We start from the raw sequence: 27,393 nt of genomic DNA on the forward strand, positions 1-27,393 counted from the left end.
GTTATTTCATGTCATACAGAGTGCTATTGAAAAAGATGGATCTGCAAGGTTCATTTTAGATAAGACATGTGGTCTTCTTAATATATTCATACGTTTTCCATCTCTGCAATGGCAAACTAAAAGTAATAAGTAGAAAATGTGTGAATATGTGTTAAATATCAGTTGCGATATATTTAGTCGTTCATCTATAATGGAATTAACTGTGGACCTCCAAAGAGGTGTTTTTTTTCGACTTTTCATAGAATCGAGACATTTTTTGTTTTACTAAAAATCATGAATTCTTATTCTCATGCTTTCATTCATCTTATTTTGACATAACATTTTTAAGTCTGCATTGGTGGACCCTGAAGATAATCATCATTTTTGTAGACACTCCATACAGAACATCGTATAGAAAAATTAATAATGATAATATCGAGAACGTTATTCTTTTAGTTTGCTGTTCCCTCTACCAAAATGCATGAATAGAAGAACACGTGAGAAAAGTTCATTGAAGACTTACCACGCGCGTCACAGAAATCACGGTGAAGACGATCAGTGCTTGTAAATTATTCCGTTATTCGACTAGTTAATTGAAAAACAGACAGCGAGAATCCCATTCATAAATAAAATAATTATGTATATATTACGTATATATATATATATATATATTTTTTTTTTTGCTTTATGTAAATATTCAATATATTAATGTTTGTCGCAACGTGTTTTACGTAAGGTTTTGTTGCTTTTGCTAAGCAGGAGCTGGTGAGAGTATACGAATAGAATTCCATAAGAATCGAAACAGAATGCGATTATCTGCGTCGAATAAATCTGTACAGAGAGTAAAGTAGTGAATAGTTTGGTAGTGGATGGCGAATGTATTGTCTGTTCACTACGCATATCAGCCAGGTAACCAAACGCTTATATATACACTGGAGACTCCTGACCAGTTAACAGCCTAAACATCGACGTGGGCATCGTCTTCATTAGTATCTGGAAGAATACATAAATTACATAACATATTTTTATTGGAAAACTTGCACATTGCGAGATCTATTGATGATATTACATTTCTAAAGTATCAAGCATCACTGTTTTTGATACGTATCTTTCCATATTTCACATACAAGAAGCATATCCCACATGCAATGTGAAATTTGAGTTAACTCAATGACTTGACTAAATGTTGTATTTCCTTATAAGGATTCTTAGATCTAGTTATATTATGTTGTACTGTATTTTTGAGAAAATAATTTTTATTCAAGAGAACAAACCACCAGAATGTAAAATTTTCTCCAAACAACATACTAATCGATACACTTGGTGTCTTTAGGTGGTATGAATTCTTCAAAAACTATAATTACCAATTGTCGATTGGGCAATATTGTCTTTCTAGAAAAGAGCTTCAGAATGTTATGCTTGACGGAAGATTTCATAATTTAATAAACGTTCAAAAGTTCAGGTTGATTTGAAATGAAAATGAATCAAGCAGCATTAAATGAAAAGTGTCAGGTACATTTGAAATTACAAAGAATATGTATGTGTATACCTTGCACTAATATTGGGGAACAAAATTGTACGTACCTCACCGACTGATGTGGCAAGAAGATTGACAATCTTCTCATGCGGTACAGCGACAACACTTTGATTGTTGATCTCAATGATCCTATGACCCACTCGAACACCACCCCGTTCGGCGATCCCACCTCTCAACAGGCTACATATTACTCCGTTTTGTACACTAAATCCTAATTGATACTTGGTGTCGGGTCGTTTGATCTTGACCTCGACCACCGGCGCGCACGGTACAACGGTCAGCTTGACGACCGTCTGGTTTTTCGAATTCTTGATGTAGGTCTGACAAGTGGACAGGGGTAGACCGACCAACGAGACGCCATTGATCGCGATTATCTGATCACCAATGTTCAACTGTCCACAACGAGCAGCAGCACCGGCCGGTGCCAGATTCGCGATCACCACCGTCGGCAGCATGGAACCCCAACCTGACTCGACAATGACCACGCCCAATATCTCTCCCTTCGCCTTTGGTACCACTACCTGCAGACATTTCGTAACAAAGACACTTAGTTTCAATGTGAATAGAAAAAAAAGATATACAGTAAATCATGGATGAGTGTTCAGACGTCATATCCCCCGCTGGACGCTTGACTGGTTCCACAGGGGATCCCCCAGTGGTGGGGATGACACTCAGTGCCGAGAAGCCTTCAAGCACTCATCGATAATTCATTGTACGACAATAGAATACCCTAAAATGATTAGTCCTGGGATTCTTAGGAAGGTTCTAAGATACTATATTCAAAAATGGGAGCAATTTGCTTGATTCTAGCCATCAGACGTGAAGTGCCAGTAGAAGATTATTTCACTGGTGGAAAGAAAGAGTATTGGCAGTTCAGGAGTGCTGTACGCTATGAAACCAAATGGTTAATCAATGAGAAGTGGAAATATTGGAGTTCCGAAGTCTCTATGACTTATGAGTCCACGTAGTCTAACACTAAGAAGGGAGGACAAGGTATTAGGGTGACAGAATATCCTCTTTAGCTGGTAAGTAGAGATAGGTACAAGTGAGTTGAACCTACTGATGAGACGAGAAGAGTCCAGACAGGCCAAGTCTACTATGGATTATAAAACCAAGTGTCCAATCAATGCGAAGTAGGAGTATTGGTGTTGCACAGCCTTCATGACTTAGGGATCCGCATAGCCTAGCGCTGAGAAGACAGGAGAGGATATTGGGGTCTCAGGGTCCTTGGACTGAACTCTTCAGAAAGTTCCTTAAGCAAATCCCTCCTACGATTACCATAAAAAATTGCTTGTTTCAACTGGATTTTAAGATTTTTTCACACAACTCAGTGATTACTATCTATCTAAAGTCCTCAGTTCTGTCTGAACTCTCCGTGGTCCCTGACTTTCTTAATACAAAGAATAGTAATTTCAAAACGTTTCTGTAAAGAGAATAACGATCAAGATGCATTTACCTCTTTCTGCATCTCTTTCTTGGCGAACATCTGCAGTTCATCGCCGAATATCTCTTGGGAATTGAGAACCTCTTGGTAGTCCATCTCTTTCACGAAACTGTGATCCTCGATACCGTTCGCCTTGAGGAATTCCATGTACGCTACTTGAAAAGCCTGCCCGATGCTTTGTGCAATGAATCGGGCCTCCTCGCTCTCGAACACGTGACAAATCATTTTCGGCGTTCGATTGATCTTCGGCGCTTCCTCGACCTCGTGTGGCACGAAACGTCTTCGCGCCATTAACACCACCACGTCCCCGATATCCGCTATGTACGATATCGTTCGTAACGCGTGATCCATCATGATCTCCTTCAGGTCCGTGTTCAAAACCATGATCTTCTCGGTCGAGATGAAGAGGTCAACCTCTGTGCTCGGCTGCGTTTCGCCGTCCGGTGCCTGCATGTTACGTTATTATATCCAATTTATTGTCATGTGTTCTGGCAGTCGCGACACGACTTCGAGATAAATAATTTATGAACCGTTTCAGTCCTATTTTCGTATACCATTAGGTGTATCAATAAGTAATCTACTGTTTCTTCTTCATAAATTGATAATAATAGTTGGTATTTCTGTTCTCTACTTCTTTCAAAATGGCGACGAGTATTGGAGAACGAGGACATATTTCGCTGAAGGAATTAACCCTTGGAAGACGAACAGTTTTGATGACGTGGGTCAGTTTGGACCCACGTACATAATTCCTTCTAAATGTATTTTTGAACAAACTTCTTTGCGAATTGGCTTTCTTTTTAATTGAATTAATATGAATAATTATTAGCTTAAATTAGTTATTGGAAACTGTTGAGTTGGATGAAGTTCTTGAAAAACTGGGCTCAAACTGACCTGGTCATCGTTGTCCGAGGGTTAAATATGGAATTTGACAAAATCTTCACTTATTGGTACACCTAGTGTAATATAACAAATATACTCTAACGAATCCTTTGGGCACACGTGTTTATTGTTCTTAAAAAATTATTCCTTTGTCTCTATTCAAAAAAATCTATTCTTGTTACGTTCGTATTCCGACCGTTCGGACTTGTAATTTATGCTTATACGTCACAAACACAACGATAACGTGGAAGTATACGTACCAGTGCCTATCATGAGGAGAAGCAGCATGTACAATAAAACGGAAAAATCATTTGATTAATTAAGGTGAAAAATGGTCTACAGAGTACAGAACAGAAATAACTGTAAGAAAGAATGTGTAACACGTTGAAAATTTGCAATTAACAATGAATTATTTGGTAAGACAGAAACACGTTCGTTTGAACTTATATCGATAGATATCAAATCGTAGGTACTGCGTCAGCATTGCGAAGGAATAGAAGAGCAAAAACGAAAATTCGTCAGTAAACCTGAGAGTCTTTTAAGAGAATCTATCGAGTAACAGTACGGAAAATCACGCTTCATGTTTTTCAATCAATACGTTTCAACTGCACCCATTTTCCACTGGCAACGAGTAAAAATCATTGTGTCATGTTTAAATCCAATTATTTCAGTTTCTCTGTATGAAATTGATACGTTCGCGTCTCTACGCGCATGGTTGGTCCCTGTGAGACTATAAAAGAGGGAATACTGTACTCGTATCGGACAACGAAAGGCTGAATTTAACGGTGCGATAAGAAACATAAGCTTTGGCTCAGAAAAACTGCATGCATAGACGTAAATGCAAAGTATTATTAATATGGAAAACTCAATGCAACTGTTCAAGTTTCAAGTCGTTCGTTTCACTGGGGAACAAAAAAAAAATTGTTTTCATGTTGTTAGGGATTTAAGATTGGTTTCAGTGTAGGTACTCGAGGATCCTGATTTCAGAATAAATCTTCGTTTTAGCTAAATTGATTGCGATTTTCAAAGTATTCAAAACTGTTGAAATTAAACGTTTGTGTCGATTTGAAGTACCTACTATATTTGCTTTTTTGTTACCTATGCTTTTCTCAAAACCCTCTTATTTGTTTACTTTTGGGTTAGTGATCTCCAAAGTAAAAAATAAAATAAGTGATTTTATTTTGTTTCAAAGGCGAATTTTATGTAAATGATCGTGTATTTTTTTGTAATTTGTTTCATAACTTTCTTTGTAATTTTATAAATAAAATTAATTTAGAATCATAGAACTTCCTATGTTTCATTTTTTCCCCTTATTGTACGTAAATATTTAAGACATAATCATATCTTAAAAACTAGAGCCAATCAAGAAAAAATAATGGCACATTCAGGATCAGGAGCATTAAATTACTCAAAATCAACTCTTAAATCCCTGGCCACAGATTGACTGTTCCCCAGGGTTATCTATATAGTTGTTACGTGTTTAATTATTTTGATCCTCTGTGTAAATAATGCGTCAAAAATATTTTTGTGAAAAATAGAAACGAAAATCTGTGAGTAAGCACAAGGTGCAACTCCATCATGCTACAGTGACTCACACATTTATTCACATGCTTTCAAAATAACAATTAAATGTACAAATTTCCATACAATTTTTATTTAACTATTCTCATTACGTTTAGTTTTCATCAATCATTTGTGACGATTTTTTCTTAATTTTTAAACGAAATTCGTAGTTTGGTAAGTAGTGCAATTAAATAAATGGGACTGCCTTCTGTGAATAGATTTGTGAGTCACTGTATATCAACCGCTTTAATTACGACGAAGTAGGTATCTCCTTACTCGATGTATAGTCCCTGGACAAGATATAAAACTAAACAGGAAAAATATATTTCCCAATGGGGCTAACTAGGACTGTACTGCAGTGAAAATGTTTCCTCGGACTTTAAAGTAGTTTCTATACATATATTCTCAAATTTCTATAAAAAGGATCGTTTCGACGTGTAAAGAAAATCCTTATGGTAATCGCTAAAATGTGATAAGTTACCTATATTCTTGCCCAGGGACTATAATTCTGATGCTCGCTGATAGGATCGTTACGTCTGACCTCGTATTATTCGAGTCTGATAATATGAGAATCGTTCTTTCCTTGATCACTGGCACGGAAGCGATCCTAAACGACCCAATCATACGACTATCAACGACTATAATCACATTATCAGATCCAAGCAGCGTGCTTATAGGAAGGGAGCACTGTATTTCCTGTATACTGTGTCGAGGGTATAGTATGGAGAGGAACAAAGTCGTGTTAAAGTTCTCGGTGTAAGTGTGAACTAATCCTACATTCAACTAGTAGCTAATTACGACTATGTCTATCTAGCTATAACGCATTCCATTAAAGTTTTCCGTAAAAACACGAAATAACTCGGAACTGACATCTCTACGTGTACGAATGCTTCTGTAATTCACTGATTCAATACAAAATCATCTATTCAACATCATCCGTGTCGCAGCAATTTTATATAATTTGTCATCCAACGTGGGTCACTGTTATATCTTTTTTTGGAGTCAAAATTTCAAACGATCTGAACCGAAAATCACGCACAGGGAACACGTGAACACGCGTTCACGCCGCCATGAACCATCAAGTATTCTCACGTTTGTGCTAGTCAGACTATTACTATTGATCACAAATTACTGTATTAAATAAAAATTCCATATGTAACCACATGTATGGGGGGGAGGGACAAAATTTATCTTAAGGTAAATTTTGTATTACTATAAATGGATTTTAGATTTATTTTTACGTACAAGATATTAGTTAATATAATATACTAATTTTCTCCTGGGGGGGGGGGGATTCAATTTTGTCCCCTCTAAGGCCATCCCCCCTGCCTACACCCATGACTATCACCCAAAAAGGCGCCAAATTTTCCAAAGGAACTATTTTTCTGTACAATAAGGCCCACAATGCAAGCAAAATCAATGTTCATTTGTTACCAATCTCAAAATGTGACAATGTAAAATGAAAACGAAACAAACCCTTCTTTAATGGAAGGGCAAATACTTATGACCAATATAGTCTAGGAATTTATGAGTCGGCGTGAACGTGTAAAGTAATAAGACCAGTCAACCTAGAACATCAATTTGACCACGAATTTCGAGGGTACAGAGAAGTTTTCGGTAACATCATCGAATTTCACTCGTTGTCAGTGAAAAGAAGTGGGGATGCGATGCAGAATACAAGAACCAAGAGAGACAATAGAGACAAATAGAGAGAGACAGAGAGAGAGAGAGCGAGATAAAAATAAAAGCCGATCGAATTTAGATAGGATAGTTTGAAAAAGATAACAACAATTATATAGTAGTAGTATAATGATACATCTAAAGGGTTGGAGGGCGGACCTTTATCTTAGTCACAGCCTCCCGCACTATGTGGTTGTTAAGGCGCTTACGTCTCCCTTCCTCTTCAACTTCAACCGAGCCGAGAAAATGGAGCCTGAAAACGGTGGTGGGCTTCATAGAGCCACTGATCGGGGCCAGTTTCGGTTGAAGTCCCGCGGTCTGCGACTCGGACTGGCCCCCACCAGACGCGTTCCCTATCAGTTCTTCGCTCGAGTCGCATTCATCTTCGTCTAGGCTTCCTTGCGAGGCAACGCTGCACCGACCAAACCCATGCTGCCCCCCATAGTTTAACTGCGTAGCAGCCTGCGTACCCGTAGCCACTGGCCCCTCCTTTCGTAACGTATAAACAGACAAATGCGCTTTGCTATAGTCACGGGGCCAAAAGATTTCCCGTGGGGGCCGGTCAAGGTCACCTATTCTCGATCCAGAATCCACACACACGCTCAATCCACGTGCCCCCTCACACACCCCCTAAACTTTTACGCTTCTGTCGGGTGTACTCTACTGGTCGACAATGTGAAATTTGGTGTCACGATCCCCAGTGAAAGATTGAATTTTCAAGGAATTATTGAAAGTTTGAATTTTCAAAGAATTGTTGGAAAATTAACGATCCCAAGTGAAGATGAACTTTGACGCCCAGTGTGACATACAGTGTATATGTCACATCTAGAATTGTCGTGAAGATACAGACGAGATGCACGTATTGGAACGATTTTTGAATTAAATAATAACGAGAAATAAATTCTTCCCTGGAAGAGGTGTTTTGACGTTAAAAGATTACAAATAAATTTTTAAAAAATTCGTAAAAGCGGTTGATTTAATATCGATTTAAGGGTCTGGACGTTAAAGGGTTATGAAATTTTGTGACATCTCTACTGGAAGCAGTTGTGGATTCCCATAGCAAGGTAGACGAGAAATTATGTCGGACTAGGAGAGTCTATTGGTGATTCTGATATCGACCAATCCCTAGAAAGCTTTTGTCTATGTTCCTTATTGCTGTTCGTCTAGCTGGTGGACAAGATATACAGCGAACTCGCAAAGTTACCCCCCCTTTTGTGGGCTGAGACCCAACCAGGTCGAACGTTCGACTTAGGCAGTGGCCAGGCCTGTAAATGGCATTCCACTTATAACATGGCTCAATGAATAAAGAACAATGTATTGCAGACGATTAGTCTAACGGAGTCTACGGTACAATTTGGCATCCACACATTGCCACAGTGAAAAAGGCCGTACGTAGCCAGACACACTTTATTTTGTATTTCAAGTCATAAATCGCCGAAGATATATTCGTTTACATAGTTAATAGAGGGTGTTTGTCTTATTTTAAATTATACTACTGATACTAATTTTACCAAAATTTAAATAATTCCCGGCCCTCTTTGCAATATACGTGTCATCCATATTTGGGTAACGTGGCAGTAAAACTGTTAAAGTGGATACATTTTCTGCAAACCTAACGGATCTTCGAGATCTACCCTTTTCAAATTTCTGTGAAAAGGGGTTGTTCCGAGGTATTTTATAAGCGGTAGGGGCGGCAGCTATCTCTGTTTGTGTCATGTGAATTAACAGAAGAAGAATCACTCATAATCCAGGTAGCAAAGTAGCTAAATAGCCTAGTCTTGAAAGATCTGGGTTCGATTTCTGTTTCTCCTACAGTATATGAAAAAGATCTTTGTGATCACCTAAAAGAAAACTTCACCAGTTCACTATATCTTGTCCAACAACTATAACAGTACCCAATCGCCAGCCAGTTTTCCCAAAACATTGAATCCCGTTTCCTCAACAGTATATTTCCGTAAAAGATTAAAATTTACTGATGCCTTTTAGGGCATACATGGCCACTATCCTGCACGATTTTATTAAAATCCACGTGGAACCAGTCTCGATTCTCCCCTAGCAACCAACAAATAGGACGAGACAAAATGGCGGGGAGGGGGCAGTCAAACAAGTGTGATGGAGGACAGTCGTTCTGGTGGCCTTGATCGGCGGAAATCTTTTGCTCCGACTATAGTCACATTACCACGCACCACCCGACACCACGAACGCGAGACTCTAGCGTTCTCCACGGTGTTCTTTTATCATCGACACACATTATACATTATTCTTTCCTCTATCGAACGATACACAGCACTGTCGTGCAGTACTACCTTCATTCAAAGTGAAACGTATCAATTACGAGATCGAACAGATAATTATCTCACGTACTAATCTGTAATTAGCTACCGAACGGATACACTCACACACGATCGGTATTATGGTTTTTCACCGTCTGATCAGTGTATTAGAGACAGCCGTGACCTTACATGCTAATATCACTTGGATAGATAATTCCGATTTCGTGGGGATCTCGTTTGAGGTTCGTGAGAAGCGTCGATAGGTCAACAAACTATACAGAACCATCGAGTCGTAAAGGCTTCCATGGACGATACGATTTGTCGTACAACTCATCGTACAATTTAGTTCTTCAGTCAAGAAGTTGAGACTTAATTAATCTTCGATCGTCTAAACGACAATTCCTACGTTTGGGGGCGCGGTCGTACAACTTCTGGACAATACCGTAGGATAAAAATCTGTCTTTCTAATCGTCTGTCCAACTTCCTGTGCAACTTGTGATACGACAAATCGTATCATCTATGGAGCCTTTAGCAGAAGCTGATACTGGCGTCATGCTTTCTCGCGAGGTATCGTTTCATACACAGTGTACTTAGATCCCACATTCGTCAAACGTTCGAGGACGGTATGCAGAGTTGCACGGACCAGTGTGGACAGTTTTAGGGGACACTGAACATCCAACATTGCAGTGTTTGGCTTCACAAGAGAGGAGTTTCTCTAAGTCTAAATACAGGACTATGATACAGCTAGGAATCTTCTTTCGAGAATCTTTAATCATCTCTTGCAATATGATCACACGTTTCGGAATATGGTGAATACGTATGTATTTCGTTCACTTTACGGCATTCCACGACTGTGATAAATATAACCTGAATTCGATTTGAACGTAAACTTTAATGTTCATTTTATCGGTGTCTGTATAGACATGATCGATGATGATGATTTTTATATTTGTTAAAGACTGATAAAATTTGTGTTATCTTTTGTATTATACAGGGTGTAACAGAAGTGTTGTAGGTCCCTGAAATGGGTCGCTCGTAAGGTGATTTGGAACAAGTATTTGCTTAGCAAAAATTTTAACAGAGCCTCGAATAACATTTTTTCTAAGGAAAAATTTGTTCCAAATCACCTCACGAGTGATCTATTTCGGGGACCTCGAACACTTTTGTTACACCCTGTGTATACAATATTTACTTTGGAAATAAATACGTTAAGAACTTGAACTGTCTATGTATTTATACATTTTGTATTTTTACATTTATTCCACTGGTCTTGTAGGAGTTCAGGGGACTTAGCATATTTGGCTCTACTTTAGTATGTTGTGTCTTAAATCTTAGGAAGAAATAGTTGCACAATTTTCTATACACTTCTTAAACTATGTATCACTTTTAAATACAATAACTTTCATATTCCTAAGTTTTTCAGAATATTTATTGTATTATTTTTTATTGAAACTGCATTTCAATCCCAAAGCATGTATTTTGTTATATTACAAGTCGGTCAATGTCGTACAGTGACGACGGAAATGAAATCATTCGTGAAGAAAAATTGAAATTTTAGTTCGGTAACATTGTTATTTACGCTTAAACGAATCCATTAAACATAAATATTTTCGCCCGTTCTATTTCACATATATATGTATATATATATTACACGAATTTTTTTATAATACACGATCGTGCAGTAGAAGATATAGTGCTGCGTACAATCTACGAAGCAAAGAAGGACAGACAACTATACACAAGAGAATAGTCGTAAAGGAGCCGAATAAAAATAGTTTCGATCACATCTGATAAGTACAGATTGTCGATTTTCCCGCAAAATAATATTCAACTTGAATCATCGTTTAATCTGATCTAAATGAATTTTTCCATTTTTACCTGAATCATAATAAATACAATTCGCCACTGAAATTATCTGCTTTCATTAACTGTCACGGATTAAACGTATCGGGAAATCAATTTAAAAATTTCAATACATGCATTTTGAAAGACCGAAAAAAGTAACAAGAAAAATACAGTTTGTGACCTTAGTATTTAAATATTAATAACGTAGTAGTATTGTTGTTAACCAAAAATTTTCCTTTTGACTATGTTTCTTTGATCGTATATGCTGATTGTTCATATGAAAGCCTTCAAAGCAAAAAAAAAATATGTTCGATTTATTTTGCACTATTTTATCCAGCTCCTATTCTCAGATAAACTAACACAGAGAGACATCAAAACCACATAAAGATATGTGTGTTCGGTGGTCAAGTGGTGGTGGTAATAGCACGAGGAAGGGGTGGCTATAGAAAAACATTCAGACTTCTTTACGCAGTGTCATTAATTTCAAGAAGTAATCTAACATTGTCGAAATCAACTGTGAATAGTATTCGAATATTTTTCAATATCTTCTTAAATGAGACTTCCCCAAATATTTCTACATATCGCACAATGCGGCAAGAAAAGTGTCACAAGTTGAGAACCACGTAATTACCCAGAAGAGCGAGAAGAAATTGATTTATTACGTAATATTTAATATTATTTAACAACGTGACGCTAGGTGCCATTTCGTTTGAAGTACTGGACTTCAACTCATGACATTTTTCTAGATGGTGGATCGTCTACGTATTAGAAGATATGTCACTGTATAAAATGAAAATTGAACATTTTTTAACTCGTGACATTTTTTCCGCAGGGGTGTAATATTGTTAAACTTCTCGGTTTCTAAATATCATTAGACATAGCGAGGTACTTGCAACAGAATGACCGAGCAACTTTTAATTTTTTTTTATTGACGAAATGCTTCAAAGTGACACTTATACCGTATTTTAAAACTTAGACAAAAATGTAATGTTTATGCGAAGTTACTTTATGCATTTTCTATATTTTCTGTCGAGTTTTGAGATCTCCTTAGTTCCTGTTATTATCGAAATGCTAGGAAATGGCACCTACACCATATTTTAATATTTCGAAAAATAAATACTGTTTCTTTTAACATATATGGCTCGAAGACACGTTAATACAAAAATCACTGTCATTAACTATTCATGATAATGATGTTTTTCGCGTGAGATCGCAACAAGAAAACAATTCGAATACTGAGCGTCTAAAACTTGCGAGAGGAATTTCATAGTACAGAGGGTGAGTTTCAATTAAATAAAATATTTTGAAAAAAAAAAAGAAAAATTGACTTCTCAAAGGAGAGTCATTGATTAAGGCATGTGCGTAGAGAAAGCACGGTTAAGTGCTAATCATTTAACATTTCTTTCGTGCTGAATAATAGCATTTCTATGAGAAACGATAAATATGAAACCAGCTGACTCTTGCGTTTTATACAGAGTAAATTTGTTAATTTCAATTAATTTATATATTATATTCAGGAAGTGGACCCATGAAAAATATCGATCTCTTCGCGCCAGTTGAAACGTACATCATTTTCTTCGTTTGTGCCTTTCAATTATAAATATTTCATATAAATATAATTATAAATGTTTAAAATTATACGAAGATTCTCCCAATACATAGGTATGCAAATTTTGACTTTCGCTAGTAACTACTTATTGTACTGATTATTTTTTAAATCATTTCGAAAGTTTCTATGCTCCACAAATGAAAGTAATACTTTCGATCGTCATAGGGACTGTGTTGAAACAGTGTTCAATAAATTCTACGAATCACTGATTTATCTCTCTCGTAAAACTGTCTCAGGAAGCATACACACATTTAAATACAAGTTTCAAATACTTCGCAGTACCCCTATATTCTATCGAAAAAAAAAACTCTCAGGTTCGACCGAAGTGGCTGATCAAATAATTTTAACTTCGTAGATTCAATGACCGAATACTTAAGAACTGATTACAATACAATTATCGCATTGCAATTATAAAACGTAGCAGTTCACTATACATGCAGGAGCGTGTTAGAGCACTATAGTATCGCTGCATTAGACTGTAGCCTATGAAATGTCCAAATAGGGATATCCTTTTTGCATAATTAAAGCAAAAGAATGGGAGTCAAATTTGTACACGAACGGCGATTATCAATATCTTCGGAAAAATTGATATTTTTAATGTGACCTCGAAAATTTTACTAGCATCAGAATTTATAATTAAAGGGTGTTATACTTTGAGTAAGTTATAATTAAAGATTGCACGATTTTTTCTGTCGTACGGTGAAAATTTAATACAAAAAATTAGACGTTTCATATGCATCAGCTTAATACGAAAAAGAATTACATACATGTTGTAGATCGACCACAAAAAAAAAAAGGATTACATTCTCCGAGTGTAATCACATAGACATTTTTTATATAAACTTCCGAGTAATGCATTCGAATGGACCCTCATAGCAACTACGTTATACTACACAGACATTGCAATAAGTCCATAAGCAAAGAAATTGTTTGAAAAAATAATACATTAGCCCAGGTGTATTTATGAGACAATATTTAGAACTTGTGAGAGCTTTGTTACATATGTATATCATATTATTTTATATTTGAAACTGTGGTTCTATTGAATAGAAGGTGCAACGTACTTTTCAAATTTTCATATTAAATAATTTTGTTGAATTATCAGAAAAATCATTTTCACGCTAGGAACCACATTCTGTATGGTTGTTTAATATGTGATAGAGAATCCGACCTCACATAAGAAGATTGTTCACTGTATGCTTCTTATTCTTCTTCACAGTACATTTAAATAATTACATATAAATAAAAAAATAATTTTATAATACAAACACGGTTTAATTATACAAAGTGTTCACCTACTGGTTTCGGGCGTTACTGACCCAAAGTTTGATTGCTAATAACTTGAAAACGAAGCCCCGAACACAATTTCGTCATTCTTGATTTTTGCCTTATTTTAATACATAGGATCGACTATTCAAATTTTTGACACCAGCGGTCAAACAGTGTGTATAATAACTGAAAGTGTGCTAGGAAAAACACAGCGAGCATAAAGTGAGATGTTTTCTTGTGAAAGGTCTCGATTTTTTGTCGCTGTTGTACATGTAATATTAATGATTATTTTTGTAATTTATACTATAGTGCTTTTCAACAGTTTGGAGCACCCTTCATTTTCTAAATGAATTATTTTTTCGGTTCTCACAAACATGAGTTATTTGAAAATTTCTCAAAGTGAAGTAGAAACATAATTAACATTTTTTAAAAAATATTTCTATTTTTCAATATGTCAATAAAAATCAGTACGTATTCCTTTTTTCATCTCTACAGCTACAACTTTTTATTGTACATAAGTATGTTTGGAAATAATATTCTCAGAATTTTATTTTCAAGAATATTAGTCAATTTCGTTAATAATTGAAATTATTTGCACAATATGAATATTTAGAAAGAAAGAACTGTAATTATGTGGATACCAAGTGTCAAATAATTTACAACAATATCTGTGCATGTGTATTCAAAGTCAAGACGAAGAAGGATGCTCCGAACTTATGTTGTAACATAGAATGTGGAATGTACATGTTGGCCAACTAGGAATTATTAAAGATTTATGTACCAGCCATCCAACCCATTCTACTTGCTAATAAATTATAGAATCAGCGAAAGAAAACAGTATGGATAGGAGAGCAGAGGATGTTTATCTGCTAACTCAAAACTAAAAATTAGTCATGCATTTACCAAGTAGATTGTGCACAGGTACCAGATATAGTGAGTATCTAAATATGGATAGTATATCTTCACTTTGTAGATGCAACAGTGTAAATGAAACAAGAAACACGTGATAGATGTGTACACAGTGAGGACCATGAGTAGTGTATGTGATTTTGATTGCACGCGCGTAGAGCACAAGTGAGTGCAGAGAACGTTCAATTCGGTATTATGGATGTTCTAACATATTCGATTGTAAGGATAATAGTAAACACATGATCACTTGACTGCAGGATTTTATGCATTTATAGTATGTACAACCGAATGAAAAGTAATGCATTAAATATTTTGGTGAAGTTTCACACAAATTTTGTTTCCTTGTTTACTTAATAGGACCATTCGCTAAAGTAATAATTGTCTATATAATTCTTGTCGTTATGAAATAATTCATAAAACTAAGTGTTTGCATAAATATCTACAGTCTTGTTATCGATGCAAGATCATGTCTATCATATATCAAGTAGGTACTTCATTAAAATGAAGTGTACAGATAATTCCACATCAAATTACACAGCATGAAAACTGTATACTAAAAACTATATTATTTTATAAAAAACTTTACAATTGAATTTGTATGGGTCTGTATCAAAATAATTGATTCGTTATACGGCTTTTTGCTTTACGGGCAACTTTTCCGGAACGTATCTAGGCCGTAAAGCGAGGTATGAGTGTATACACTTTGTTTAAAGTTACGTTTATATTATCTCTCAATTAAAATATTCCAAACACGTATACAAATATTGTTGTATAATGTACATGTACAGTATAGACAGTGATATGCCATCAAAGAAATATTTAATAAACATATAAAAACAATATCAAACAACAAATCATTTTCCCAAGTATTCCAAATTCTCCAAGCACAACCTAAAAAGCTGTGTTTGCGACAAACAAAAACTTCAGTCATCTGTAACTTCTGGTAACATTGAACTGTACAATCTAAAAATTAATTAAACACAGTAGTTTCAAACAACCTAGTACACAGAGACACGTTCATATCCATGAAATGAAAAATATTTATAAAATTGGCCATAATCGGCTCCTAGAAGTAGCTAAACATAATATAAAGTATAATTGTATGAACAAGTGTTTCGAGAAACGTTGCGTGCTGCAAGCTTTCGGTTCTGAGTCTGGATAATTTAATGTGGAATGATCAGAATCGATAAATACGTATAACTATGAGAACGAAGAAGCAGAGAATAAGTGGACGGAGGAGACGTATAAGATATGCAAACATTGAATGGGACGAATATCGAGCGTACCTTTATCCTGGAGACAGCTTCTTCCGCCTGGCACATACGGGTAGATTTTGTAGGTTCTCCCTCGCAAACGAGCTGAGTGGATCCAAGGTATCTGGCCCGGAATAGGACACCCTCGATCAGAACTGAAGGATCGTCGAGGAGAGCTGAAATGGCCACGGAAACACACCGTTTAGTCGTGTCCCGGAACGTTTCGTCGTTCAGGCAGCCGAACGCTGTTAGATAGTCAACTGAAGATCGAAGAAGTCTGATCGAGGACATGGGAACAGCAATAGGCTCACTGTCCAAAAACGTTTCACTTGTTGGCGTAATGACATTTAACACGATGTCCATATCATGTTTATGGAAAAATTTCATGTCATCCTTGCTGAGGGCATCTTGTAACATAATATCTGTATCTCTCATGTTGAGAAATCGATGGTATTGTTTCCTTCGAATAAAAATTAACGGAAACTCTTTCTAATGAATACAAACACTATCCTGATGAATCTCTTTGTTGTTTTAATCTTGTTCTGTTACTCTGAATAGCAGCTGATCCGAGTTTGTTAAACAGGATCATTCGGAGTCCATTGACTCATATTGTGTTTGTTGAATTTTATTTGGTAAGTTTGTTATTGACTTTTTTAAATTCAACGATTTTTTGGTCCGCATCACCTTTACTCTTATCAGTTTATTTTCTATAAGCAGATAATTAATTTACATAACTACAATTGAATTTAACATCACTGTATGAACGTCTACTTCAGAAAATCTGGTATACTATTCTGCTTGAGTTCTTCTTATATCTTTCTGTGTTTCTGGTACTGCTCCTTAAGATTTATAATTAAAGAATTTTACACAATCTTCGATCGAGATGAAGGAGAGAAGATCACTTTAATAGAATTCGATTGAAAGACTAAGTTTTTAAATACTATTGGAAATCGTTTCAAGAACACTGATCAACAGCAATCAACGTACTAAAAAAGAAAAAATAAAGCACGTGGGCATACATCGCGTATCAACGAAAAATTCCAGATATATCTTATCGTCATGCTTACGAATCATTTCGTTTCATTTCAAAATGTTTTTCGAATTTCTGTTTACTTTGTATCTGTGACATATCGACTGAAGTACTCGTTGCAGAGATACAGATTTATGTTCTAACAGTGCTCAGTAACGTTACTATTGATTAATCAATCAAGCACCAGCAACACGATTTATCGTGAGATAACACGATGCATAAATATTTATTGTTGTGATCGTATGATAATATAAACAATTCAACCGCGAATGAGCAATCATAAATGAAAGAGACGTGAAAATGAGATGAAAAATTAACACTCTTTACTAATTAAGGGCACGTAATATTAAATTTGGAAAAATATAATTGATCGAATTAAATAAGAATTAATTAATTTAAAAAAAGGATTAAACATAAAATGTGTCATTTTAATTACACTAAAGAAGAGAGAAAGAATATGGAACTTTTAATAATAGCTTGACTGGTTAAATTTAGTCATGAATTAGTAAAAACACTAATTAAAGCTACTTGGGAGTACCTACCAAACGTATCCAACCGGAATGCAGCAAATAAAAGAAAGAAAATGGATTATTCTAATAGTATAGCTTTACAATACACTAATTTTAGTGTCTAAGTATGTACAAATAAACTAATTTAGTTATTGTTAAAATTAGTATATTGTCTAGTCAATATACTAATTTTTATGGCTTTAAAATGAGTTCACGATTTTTTACTTTTAGACATTTTTTACTTTGTAAATGGAAACCACGTGTCCTCTAAAAACATTTGTAATATAACAAAATTTGCACGACCGGTTCTAATAAATGTATGATATTTATGATTTTGTTTGTACTCATAGAAAAAAAAAATAATGTTAATTACCTTCTTTGTTCCTGCTCTTCTTCTTCTCTTCCTTGTCCTGTGAAGCAAAAAATATTGAATGTACTTCTTGTATAATTACAGGTATATTGAACAATGTCTACGTGCTTTTTGCAAATCACATGCCCCATACGGGCTGTCAAAGCTTCGTTCATGCAGCGAATTTCACATGTCGAGCAAACTCAATTAATATGGTTTGAAATCTAATTTGTTTGTAATTGTAATTAAATTAAACAATTTTTTTATCATTTTACCGCATAAAAAAACGTTAATATGAATTTATACAAACTCACGATATAAAAAATTATATATAAATAAACTGCTTTTTTAATATAACAAAAAAAGGGACATTCGATCAATAAACATGGTTTTAATACTTTGTAAGAAGAAGCAGAATATTTTTAATATTTCTACTTTGTTATATTGCTCCTAAATATTTTTATAACACTTTGCGAATGATCCAGACTATGAAAATCGCTCGCAAGCTATTCTTGAATAAGCGAGTCATCATTGAAGCATCACTGTATGTTTTATACTTTCCTTTGATACAGTAAAACACCTGTTAATTGACTCAATACAACACTTTTTCTAACTTGATAAAAATGTCATGATGTACCAATTTTTTCAATTTCTCATCACATTTAACTAAATTTCATTTGACACTTGAATTGAATGAACGTGTACTAATGTTTTAGATTTATATGTTACAGCCATTGTTAGTTTACTATTAGTTTGCAAAGAGAGAGAGAGAGAGAGAGAGATTTCTGTGAATAGGAAGAAAAGATAGGAAACATGCGTAGAATTCGTATCTGTTGGGACTAAACAAGTAAGACCGTACTAACTCTACTAGAATGCTATCGCAGTCAGTTACTCGTAGAAAATTTTTGCTATCACTTGATATTAGAATATTCCCTTCCTATAAACGCATTTCGTTGGCCTCCTTATAATCACATCGACACCTCCACCATATATCATGGAATATAAAAGGATATCAATAAGCCCACGAGAGAAAGCAAAATAGAAACAACCAATGAAATGTATCTCCTATTCTCTAGAATTCGACTGATTAGTCCAACCAATTGGGGCATAGGGAGGGAATACAGTAATAATAAAATTCCTACAAAGAGTAACTGAAACAACGAAAAAAATGAAGCAATTGCAGTATCATCGGCAGCCACAGCAGCAGAGAAATCATAAGAAGAAGATAGGTTTGAAGTAAATTTAATTGAAAGGGCACCTTTTTCACCTTGTTGCTGGACTCCTTGAGACTCTGAGGGGACGAGGGAGAATTTTTGGCTGGAGTCTTCTGTGGGCTCGTTGTGGTTTGTGTGGGAGTGGTAACATCACGATCGGAGGGTGGCGGTTGAATAATGGAGACTACTGGAGGAGGCGAGATAGAGACAGAAGCGGATGTGGATACACAGGCGGAGGTCGAAGCTAAAGGTTCTGAAGGTGAGAGCGGACTTTCTACCGGAGCGACAATCAGGCTTTTTGGGGGAGTTTGCTTAGGAGTCGACAGTTTGCCACTTATCGGTGGTAACATTGTCCTAGTCTTAGGCTTCCTCCACCCCTATGTAACACCAATTATATTTATGTTATGTTAGTCGGCCGACCATTAAATTACCTTTACTCAAGTCGTGCATCACCCGTCGAACTTAATTTTATACGCGTGTCTCACGGTTCCTTTGGTACCTTAATTCTTTATTTGGCTGATTCATTCTAAATTTCGTTTCTTTGAAGAATGTACAAAGAATTATTGTCCAACGGAAGTAGCAAAGGTCATGGACCTACCTTCAAAATATTTCCCTATTCATTATTACCCCTTTATAAGTCAGCAAATAAAGTATTAAAAGTTAAAAATTTTCCATTTGTTACTGCCCAATATGTTAAGAGAATGTTAATAAAATTGTATAATGTGAGATTCATAAAATTATCATAAATTAAAATAGTCATCGTTGAAATGTATCACTAATTAATAACGATGTATTGAATCCAAAAATTACAGTATTCGTACGCATGCATTAGTGAATATACTATTTATGTATATTATTAAGTAAAACTGTAGCGTAAAAGTTAGGAATAATATCCAAAAGAATATTATTTTAGTAAAAATCAACTTGCTAAATTCTTTAGTTTTACATCGTAAAATTTATATCAACGGTCTCACTTTATACATATAGGAATAAGATTTTAATATTTTGGGTTATTCCATCAGTTAGTTAGATCATGCTTTTAAGAAACCGAATAAGAATATTATTTTCCATGAAATATCGTTAAAGATTATGCATATACTGTTATTCATTCTACTGGAAGTCTTACCTTATCATCATAAAAACCCTGATCATCTGTTCTTTGTTGGCCAAGTAAACGATCGGTCTCGAGATCAGTATCCGCCTCTTCTTCATCCGGACCATCTTCGATTTCAACGTCAGCATCGTCACCCGTACGTCGAACTTCCGAATCTTCGCTATTATTTTCTACGCAAATTCTCCGCCTGTCATCCGATATACTAAATTTTAATTAGATGTACTTAAAAACTAAGAATTATTTTACAAATACAAAGTTAAACACGTAACCAATTCAATCAATAGAAATTTCTGAATAATAATGAAACTACAAATCTATTATCGCCGTTCTGGGCAGATGACATTTTGTCCATTAATATTTATAGTGAAAATATTTAAGAAATTAGGGATCACGAAAAATGTAAGTTTACGAAAGAAGAAAGTAAAATACCTTGGTATCCAAATCGGACTGACATTAGGTTCTATTGGTTCTTCCGTAGACGGCTTCACAGGTAGAGTCTTAGTCCTCTGTAAAGCCATTCTAATATCTTTGATAGCAGCTTCAACTTCGCCACCTATTTCTAAATTGATAGTTTGCCTGGCTTGAGGTGCTGGCGGTGGAGGTGTACCAAGAGGATCCAGACCATCGAGTTGTAACTCATTTGCATCATATGAATTCTCTTTTTTAGGAACAAATAAATCAGGCGACGATGATTTCAACGAATGCAGAATGTCTTTGCTGACAGTTAAACCGGAAAGGTCTTTTCCGACCGAGTCACTGTCTGTTGCAGTAGGGTAGCCAGTATCATTTACACGACTTCTTTGAATGATCTCCTTCTCAATTTCGTTCATCTGCCGTTTCATCAACATCACAGTTGGATTGTTATTATCAGTGTCGCTAGCATGACCGCTGGACAAACCATCTTCCAGAACCGGCATGCTGGTATATATTCTCAAAGAATCTGAATTATTTCCTAAGTCGCCGACCGATCCAAGGAGTCCACTGGCTGGTATCAATTCATTATCCATCATCATCAATGAAACTTCACTATCGAGATCGCCACAGTTACTATCACAATCAGTCATCTCGGGACTTAACGTAAAATTGCGAGAATGTCCGACTTGTAAACCGACTTCTGTTTCGCCGAGATCTTCACTGCTACCAGTGCCGACGGAAAGATCTAAGAAATTATTTTCGTGTTCACCAGTCTGAAAAGAAAAAATAAATAATTCAGTTTAAATAAAAGTACGGCTAAGTAAAAAATATGCTCGTATAATTTTAAATCGCAGAAATATATATTTACGTTTTGTGAAAATTCAGTTCTTTGTTTTTTGGGAGATTCATGTACCAAAACTTCCTCTGTCGGTGGCCCGCTTGCTAAGCGTTGACCAACGTAAGCACTTCCTCCTTGTCTTCGCAGTTCATAATCAAGATCCTTTAGTGAACATAAGTTGTATGTACGATATAACCAATACAGTTTGTTTTACTATTTAAATAACAATCAAAACATAACAGGCAACAGATTCATACCTGAAATGGAAAAGATTCCGTGCTGTTTTCTTTTTCTTTCGACGGTGGTGGACACTTGAAAAATTCCTCGAGGACTTTCCGAGTTTCTGAGAACTCATACAAATAATCAAAAGTGCTACCACCAGACGATACTAAATTGCTTATATTGTCAGTGGGTAAAGTCGACGGTTTTAAAGAGTCTTCGTCTTCATCTTCGATTTTCGGAGACGGAGGAGAGGCGTTCACAGTTTGATCATCAGAATAATTCATATTTGTTTCTACCACAGCCTTTTCTACGATGATATCTGCAGAAGTATCCTCCTTCTTGAAATAAAAAATGATATAACTTGTATTATCAAACGTTTTCTATGAATAACACGAAAAAATGTGAGGAAACTATCTTATAATGTATATATTAGAAACTTATGATACATATAGATTTATTGATAGATTTAAATATACCTCATTGTGACTTGGTGTTGTTGGTAACACTCTCTGTGGAAAACCAGGTCTTGGTGTCATGTACACAGATGGTGATGATAAAAGGCAAGGAAGTTGAGTGTCACGTACTCCATAACGTCTAGGACTTTCTGAATACTGTGCTATTGGTAATTCACCAATTATTCTTGCTACTTTGTGATTACGTTCAGAAGACGGCGAATCTACTTCGCAATCGCTAGCTGGAGTAATCACCTAAAAGTATACAGTTCAATGTACAAGATTTTTCCTTCAAAATGTATTTTATGTAATGTTTTTTTTTTGTTAAAATACTGAATTCATCTTCTCTTTGCGTTATTTAATATAATTTTCATTATTACAAGCATACACACTTAACTCAAATGCATTTGTTTTAAAGATACATATCGAATATGATATTATAGACATAAACTTCATAACACTAGATAATAGAAAAATGGAAGAAAGAATAAATGTGAAAGATACCTTAAAGAAATCTGAAGTATTACGATGATATGCCGTTGTCGGGCTAGGAGTGCTTCCAATACTAGAACTCAGAGGTTCTGGCGGAATACGACCTCTTTGAGACTCTTCAGACTCAAGATTTAAATTAGTAGATGTAACTTGGTTCGTATTAGTAGAAGATAAATCTAGTCGCAAATTTTGCCAGTTATCGTCGATATCGTCAAAAACGACCACTTCACCGTCACTGACAATAGCCATGCTTCTTGCTGGTGTTGTGTGATTCGATTGATAATCTATGCAACTCTTTGACAATCCATAATCAATATCCGTAATATTTTTTGGTACACCATATTCTACATTATTGCTATTCAAAATTGAGTCATAATTAATAATACGATTGCTGTGATTGCTCTTAGGGGAATCATAGTCAAGAATAGATTTTGCCGGATTATGTCGGACCGAATGTATTTCCGATGCAAAGACAGTTTCTGTTACTTCTCTATTAGAGCGTTGCTTTCTTGTGTCACCACATCTGAAAAACATTTATGCATGTACACTTGTAATAAAATAAGTATGCAAACAATTTATTAAATCTATAACAAATACCTTAATGAATAATAAATTTCATAATATATTCTACAAGCGAAATTTGTTATTAAAAAATTACTAAAAATATTCAAATTACCGGCTCCTTAATTCCCATATCGTTTGTGTATTTGGAGACTTATTATTTCTTTTAACTGATAACTTGTTATCTGTCTGAGTGTCTTCGTTATTTAAAGAATTTGATGCAGCAAGAAACCGCGATTTTCTAGCTGCTACTTTACCTCTACTTTGAGAAAAAACTTCTCGGCCACCAGCAATTTCTATAATTCTGAAAAAAAGCAAATGTTACTTCGTTATAAGTATTACACTTCCACACTCAACATGTTAGACTGTATTTAATTCTTTGTTCACAGGTTGTAAGACATTACCTGAGGAATATTTTCCTTTAAAACGAATGTTAATATGTTCTTATCTAGTCGTTGCATGATACGTGCAAAAAAACATAGTAAAAATCCATACTTGCAAAATAGATATTTTAAAATACCTTCTTACTTTCAGCATGTTCAAAACAAAGTTACTTATTCGTACACTTTTAAAACACAATAACATTAAACATAGATATGAAATTATTAAATAAGAAACTAAAAAATCAGAAAGCATAAAAAGTAGAAAAATATTACTTATAGATATGTAGTAATCATAAATCCACATCATGTTTTTTAATGCAATTTCAATGAGAGTCTTGTAACATAATATAATAAAAGCTTTTATGTATAAATGTATAGACTATAATACTTTTAATTTTATACTTTATAAAAGCGAAAAAATATTACATAAATGACAATATGAATGACAGAATATATATAATTTGTATCAGTTTCTAAAATACCATTATTTTTTCCATATATATTAATAATGATATTTATATTATTTAACAATAAATTTATCACTGCTACATTTCAAATCACATTATTAAAAATAAACCATAGACATTAAAACAAAAAACAAATATTGTATTTATAACATTTTAATAAAGAATGATCCTCTCCAAAATACATTATCATTATTACTTTTATTATTATAATTGTATAATGTCACATAATTACTAAAATAAATGTTATTTATTTTAACAGACTTTTAATAATTGAATTACAAAATTTAATTATGTTGCATTAAAGTATATATATTTAAATGACAAATAATTTAATGAAATTATGACGAATATTTATAATCTTATCGTTTAAAAAAAGGTTCATGTTACAAATATAAAAAAACTGTAAAGTCAAAACCTTTTTATAATTTTTGTATACATTTTTCAATAAATTCCTAGTTGACGTGATTTGATTTCTTACAATGTGATTTTGAAATGTATATCAAACAATTTATTTACATTAATTGAAATTTTGATTTAAGAGCTAATGATAATGCACTCTCAAAATAGCATAAACAAAGGCTATATTGAAGTTTTCACCGTGTATTTACGTATCACTTACACTTTTTCAATGAAACTGCTTGTTTAAGATTTCATTTTCATTGTTACATTTAATTTACACTCACTGTTATATTCTTTTGCAATGAATGTCGTAAATAAAACTCATGAACGACAGTGATGCATCTAACCTAACAGCACTTCTGCATAATATTTATCGACTATATACACTTCGATTGTCATTGACATGTTTATCGATTGCTTTTGAATGCGGGTAAAAACTTTGCATATGTTCCACTTTTTATTTTATTGCATATTGTATGTATATTATAAATATATAAAAACAGCAATTAATTATCAATTTCTCATTTAAGAATTAATACAAAAAATATTCATAGGAAAAGAAATGACATTGTAATTAATCTAACATACTGAATCAGTGTAGTTTTTTTAATAAACACCTCGTGTGTTTTAACTTATTGTTTCAATATAAAAATTGTTGTATTTAAAATATATAATATATTAAAGGCAGTGCTATTTTATATTTAATTCCATTTTTTATTAAGTTTGTTTTTAAACGATGTATTTTACAACATTGAGTTATAAAATGTTTATATTTATAATATTATAGGTCAAACAAGCAAACTGTATGCTTTATTAAATTTTTCTAAGCAGAATTATAATTTATATTATAATGCTTCTTTCTACGTCGACTAATGTGAATAAGAAACATTTGATTATGAGTTCTTTGGGTAGCATTCAATATTTAATAAACTTGATTAAGTTTTTTTCACACAGTTAATAATTGCAATGTAAGGTGGATGCTTTCTTATTCCTCAAATATTGTTCTTTAGTATTATTATCTGTACAGTGGAGAAAAAAAAATGACTAACCTGGAATCTGTTAATTTGTAGCTAAAGTCACCCTTGGCAGATGTTAATATGTACACAGGGCTTTCTTCAGGGCCACTGTCATCCTGTTGTGAGTGACCCTGGTGATCACTACCTGGAAGGCTACCATACTGTGGTGCATCCTCGCTACGCCCAGAGGCAGAGGAGGAGCTCGAAGACAGTGGTTTTGTATTAAGTGTGCCAAGAGAACTAAATGTTCCCAGTGGACCACTAACACTGCCATTGCCACCGCTGACACCAACGGATAGCTGACTATCACCTGCAAAACCGGACACCATGCTCGTTGTCCTGTGAAATATAAATATTTACAGGTTTTTTTTATATCTACAAATATTATTCTAGAAAATTTATAAAATGTTATAATTGTGCTATTACGGTATCATTTCTGGTCACTGTTGTTTATTTAAGTATTTCAAGAATTTTATCCAGTTTGAAATATATATTAACTCTTTAACAAGTCACATATGGAGTAAAAATCCGTACCAAGTGGTTCGTCAAAGTAATTATTTCTTGTTAGTCTTCTGCTAACATAAATACCGACTTAAAACTTGTTTAACAGTGGCCCTTGGAGTTTAGGGCTTTCATTCTATACACAAACAAAGAAAGTGTTAAAGCAAAAGTCACTAAAGAAAAAATTTCAATAAACTGGTCTACATTGAATAATATTTCTACCTTTTCATTTAATTATTCTAATGACTTCCATAAATTCTACAAACGGTGATTCATGAATGGTGAAAAAGACTCATTTTCTCTTATTCTAAATATATATTTCGGGTACTTCAGTGTGGGGACAAGTTTTTTAATGTTAAATTTTCGAAGTCATTCATTCTATAAAAATTTGTCTGTTTTGAAATGCAAATGTTAATTTTATTATTTGCACGATTGATTAAAATTTGTTCGTCTACAACTGTTTCAGAGATTTATACAGAGTCATTTGAATTGAAAAACAACTTGGAGCCATAGAACTATGAACTACCTGTAGTAGTTAAGTTTACAAAAATTAGTGACTGATAACGATTTTCAAATGTAAGTTATAAATTACATTTATACTATTATAACATTTAAATATATTTTACATATTATTCGTGTGTTGTTCAATGTCTGCAATTCAATCGGAACTACCGCGTCTCTTTAATAAACAAACTAATTACCGAACTCTATTGTTATTCCATACAATAACGGGATAAAACCGTAATTCAATAACGATTCCATCGGTGCCAGGGATCTAGAATTTCACATTCATTATATCCTGTGAGGGGCGACGATCTATAGATCCGCGGTTCGCTTACCTATCGGAGATGTCGCGCTCGAGGTCGATCATGTCTTCCGGTGTCGGGCGTGAGTGGTTCGTGTGTGTGTTCTTGGAGGCGATCGCGAGGGTGGTCGTGAGTGTGTTTGCGAGCGTGGTCGCGAGTGTACTCGTGAGGCTGGTCGTGAGGTTGGTGGTAACAGAGGCGGCCTCCTTCTGGCAGAGGCTCTCATGCGGCTGACTGATCTGCGTGGAGGCCCCCGGACTCGGGGGTGGGCCACCCCTAGGCCGACATTTCGGGAAAAGTCGGTTCAAGTCTGCGTTTTCCAAGATCAGGCTTGTCATCGCCACGCCACGTTCATATCTTTTAATAGCCTGTCCATTCTGAAACAT

General features: G+C 34.7%; 1 protein-coding gene across 1 annotated transcript; it reads right to left on the bottom strand.

Annotated features, from left to right (window-relative positions):
• Positions 1–746: 746 nt before the first annotated feature.
• On the bottom strand, positions 747–27,393 carry LOC107185756. Its single transcript, XM_015573513.1, has 17 exons — positions 27,041–27,393; positions 25,734–26,039; positions 23,551–23,739; positions 22,887–23,397; positions 22,407–22,637; positions 21,966–22,268; positions 21,739–21,870; positions 20,886–21,643; positions 20,469–20,658; positions 19,387–19,719; positions 18,153–18,189; positions 16,274–16,416; positions 7,242–7,571; positions 4,100–4,105; positions 2,973–3,407; positions 1,564–2,037; positions 747–972 (listed from the first exon to the last, which is right to left on the bottom strand). Exons 1-17 carry the CDS (start codon positions 27,391–27,393, stop codon positions 901–903), a joined length of 4,803 nt encoding a protein of 1,600 aa, XP_015428999.1. The 3' UTR covers positions 747–900.

Source organism: Dufourea novaeangliae, unplaced genomic scaffold (assembly GCF_001272555.1).
Source record: "Dufourea novaeangliae isolate 0120121106 unplaced genomic scaffold, ASM127255v1 scaffold56, whole genome shotgun sequence".
Lineage (NCBI taxonomy): Eukaryota > Metazoa > Arthropoda > Insecta > Hymenoptera > Halictidae > Dufourea > Dufourea novaeangliae.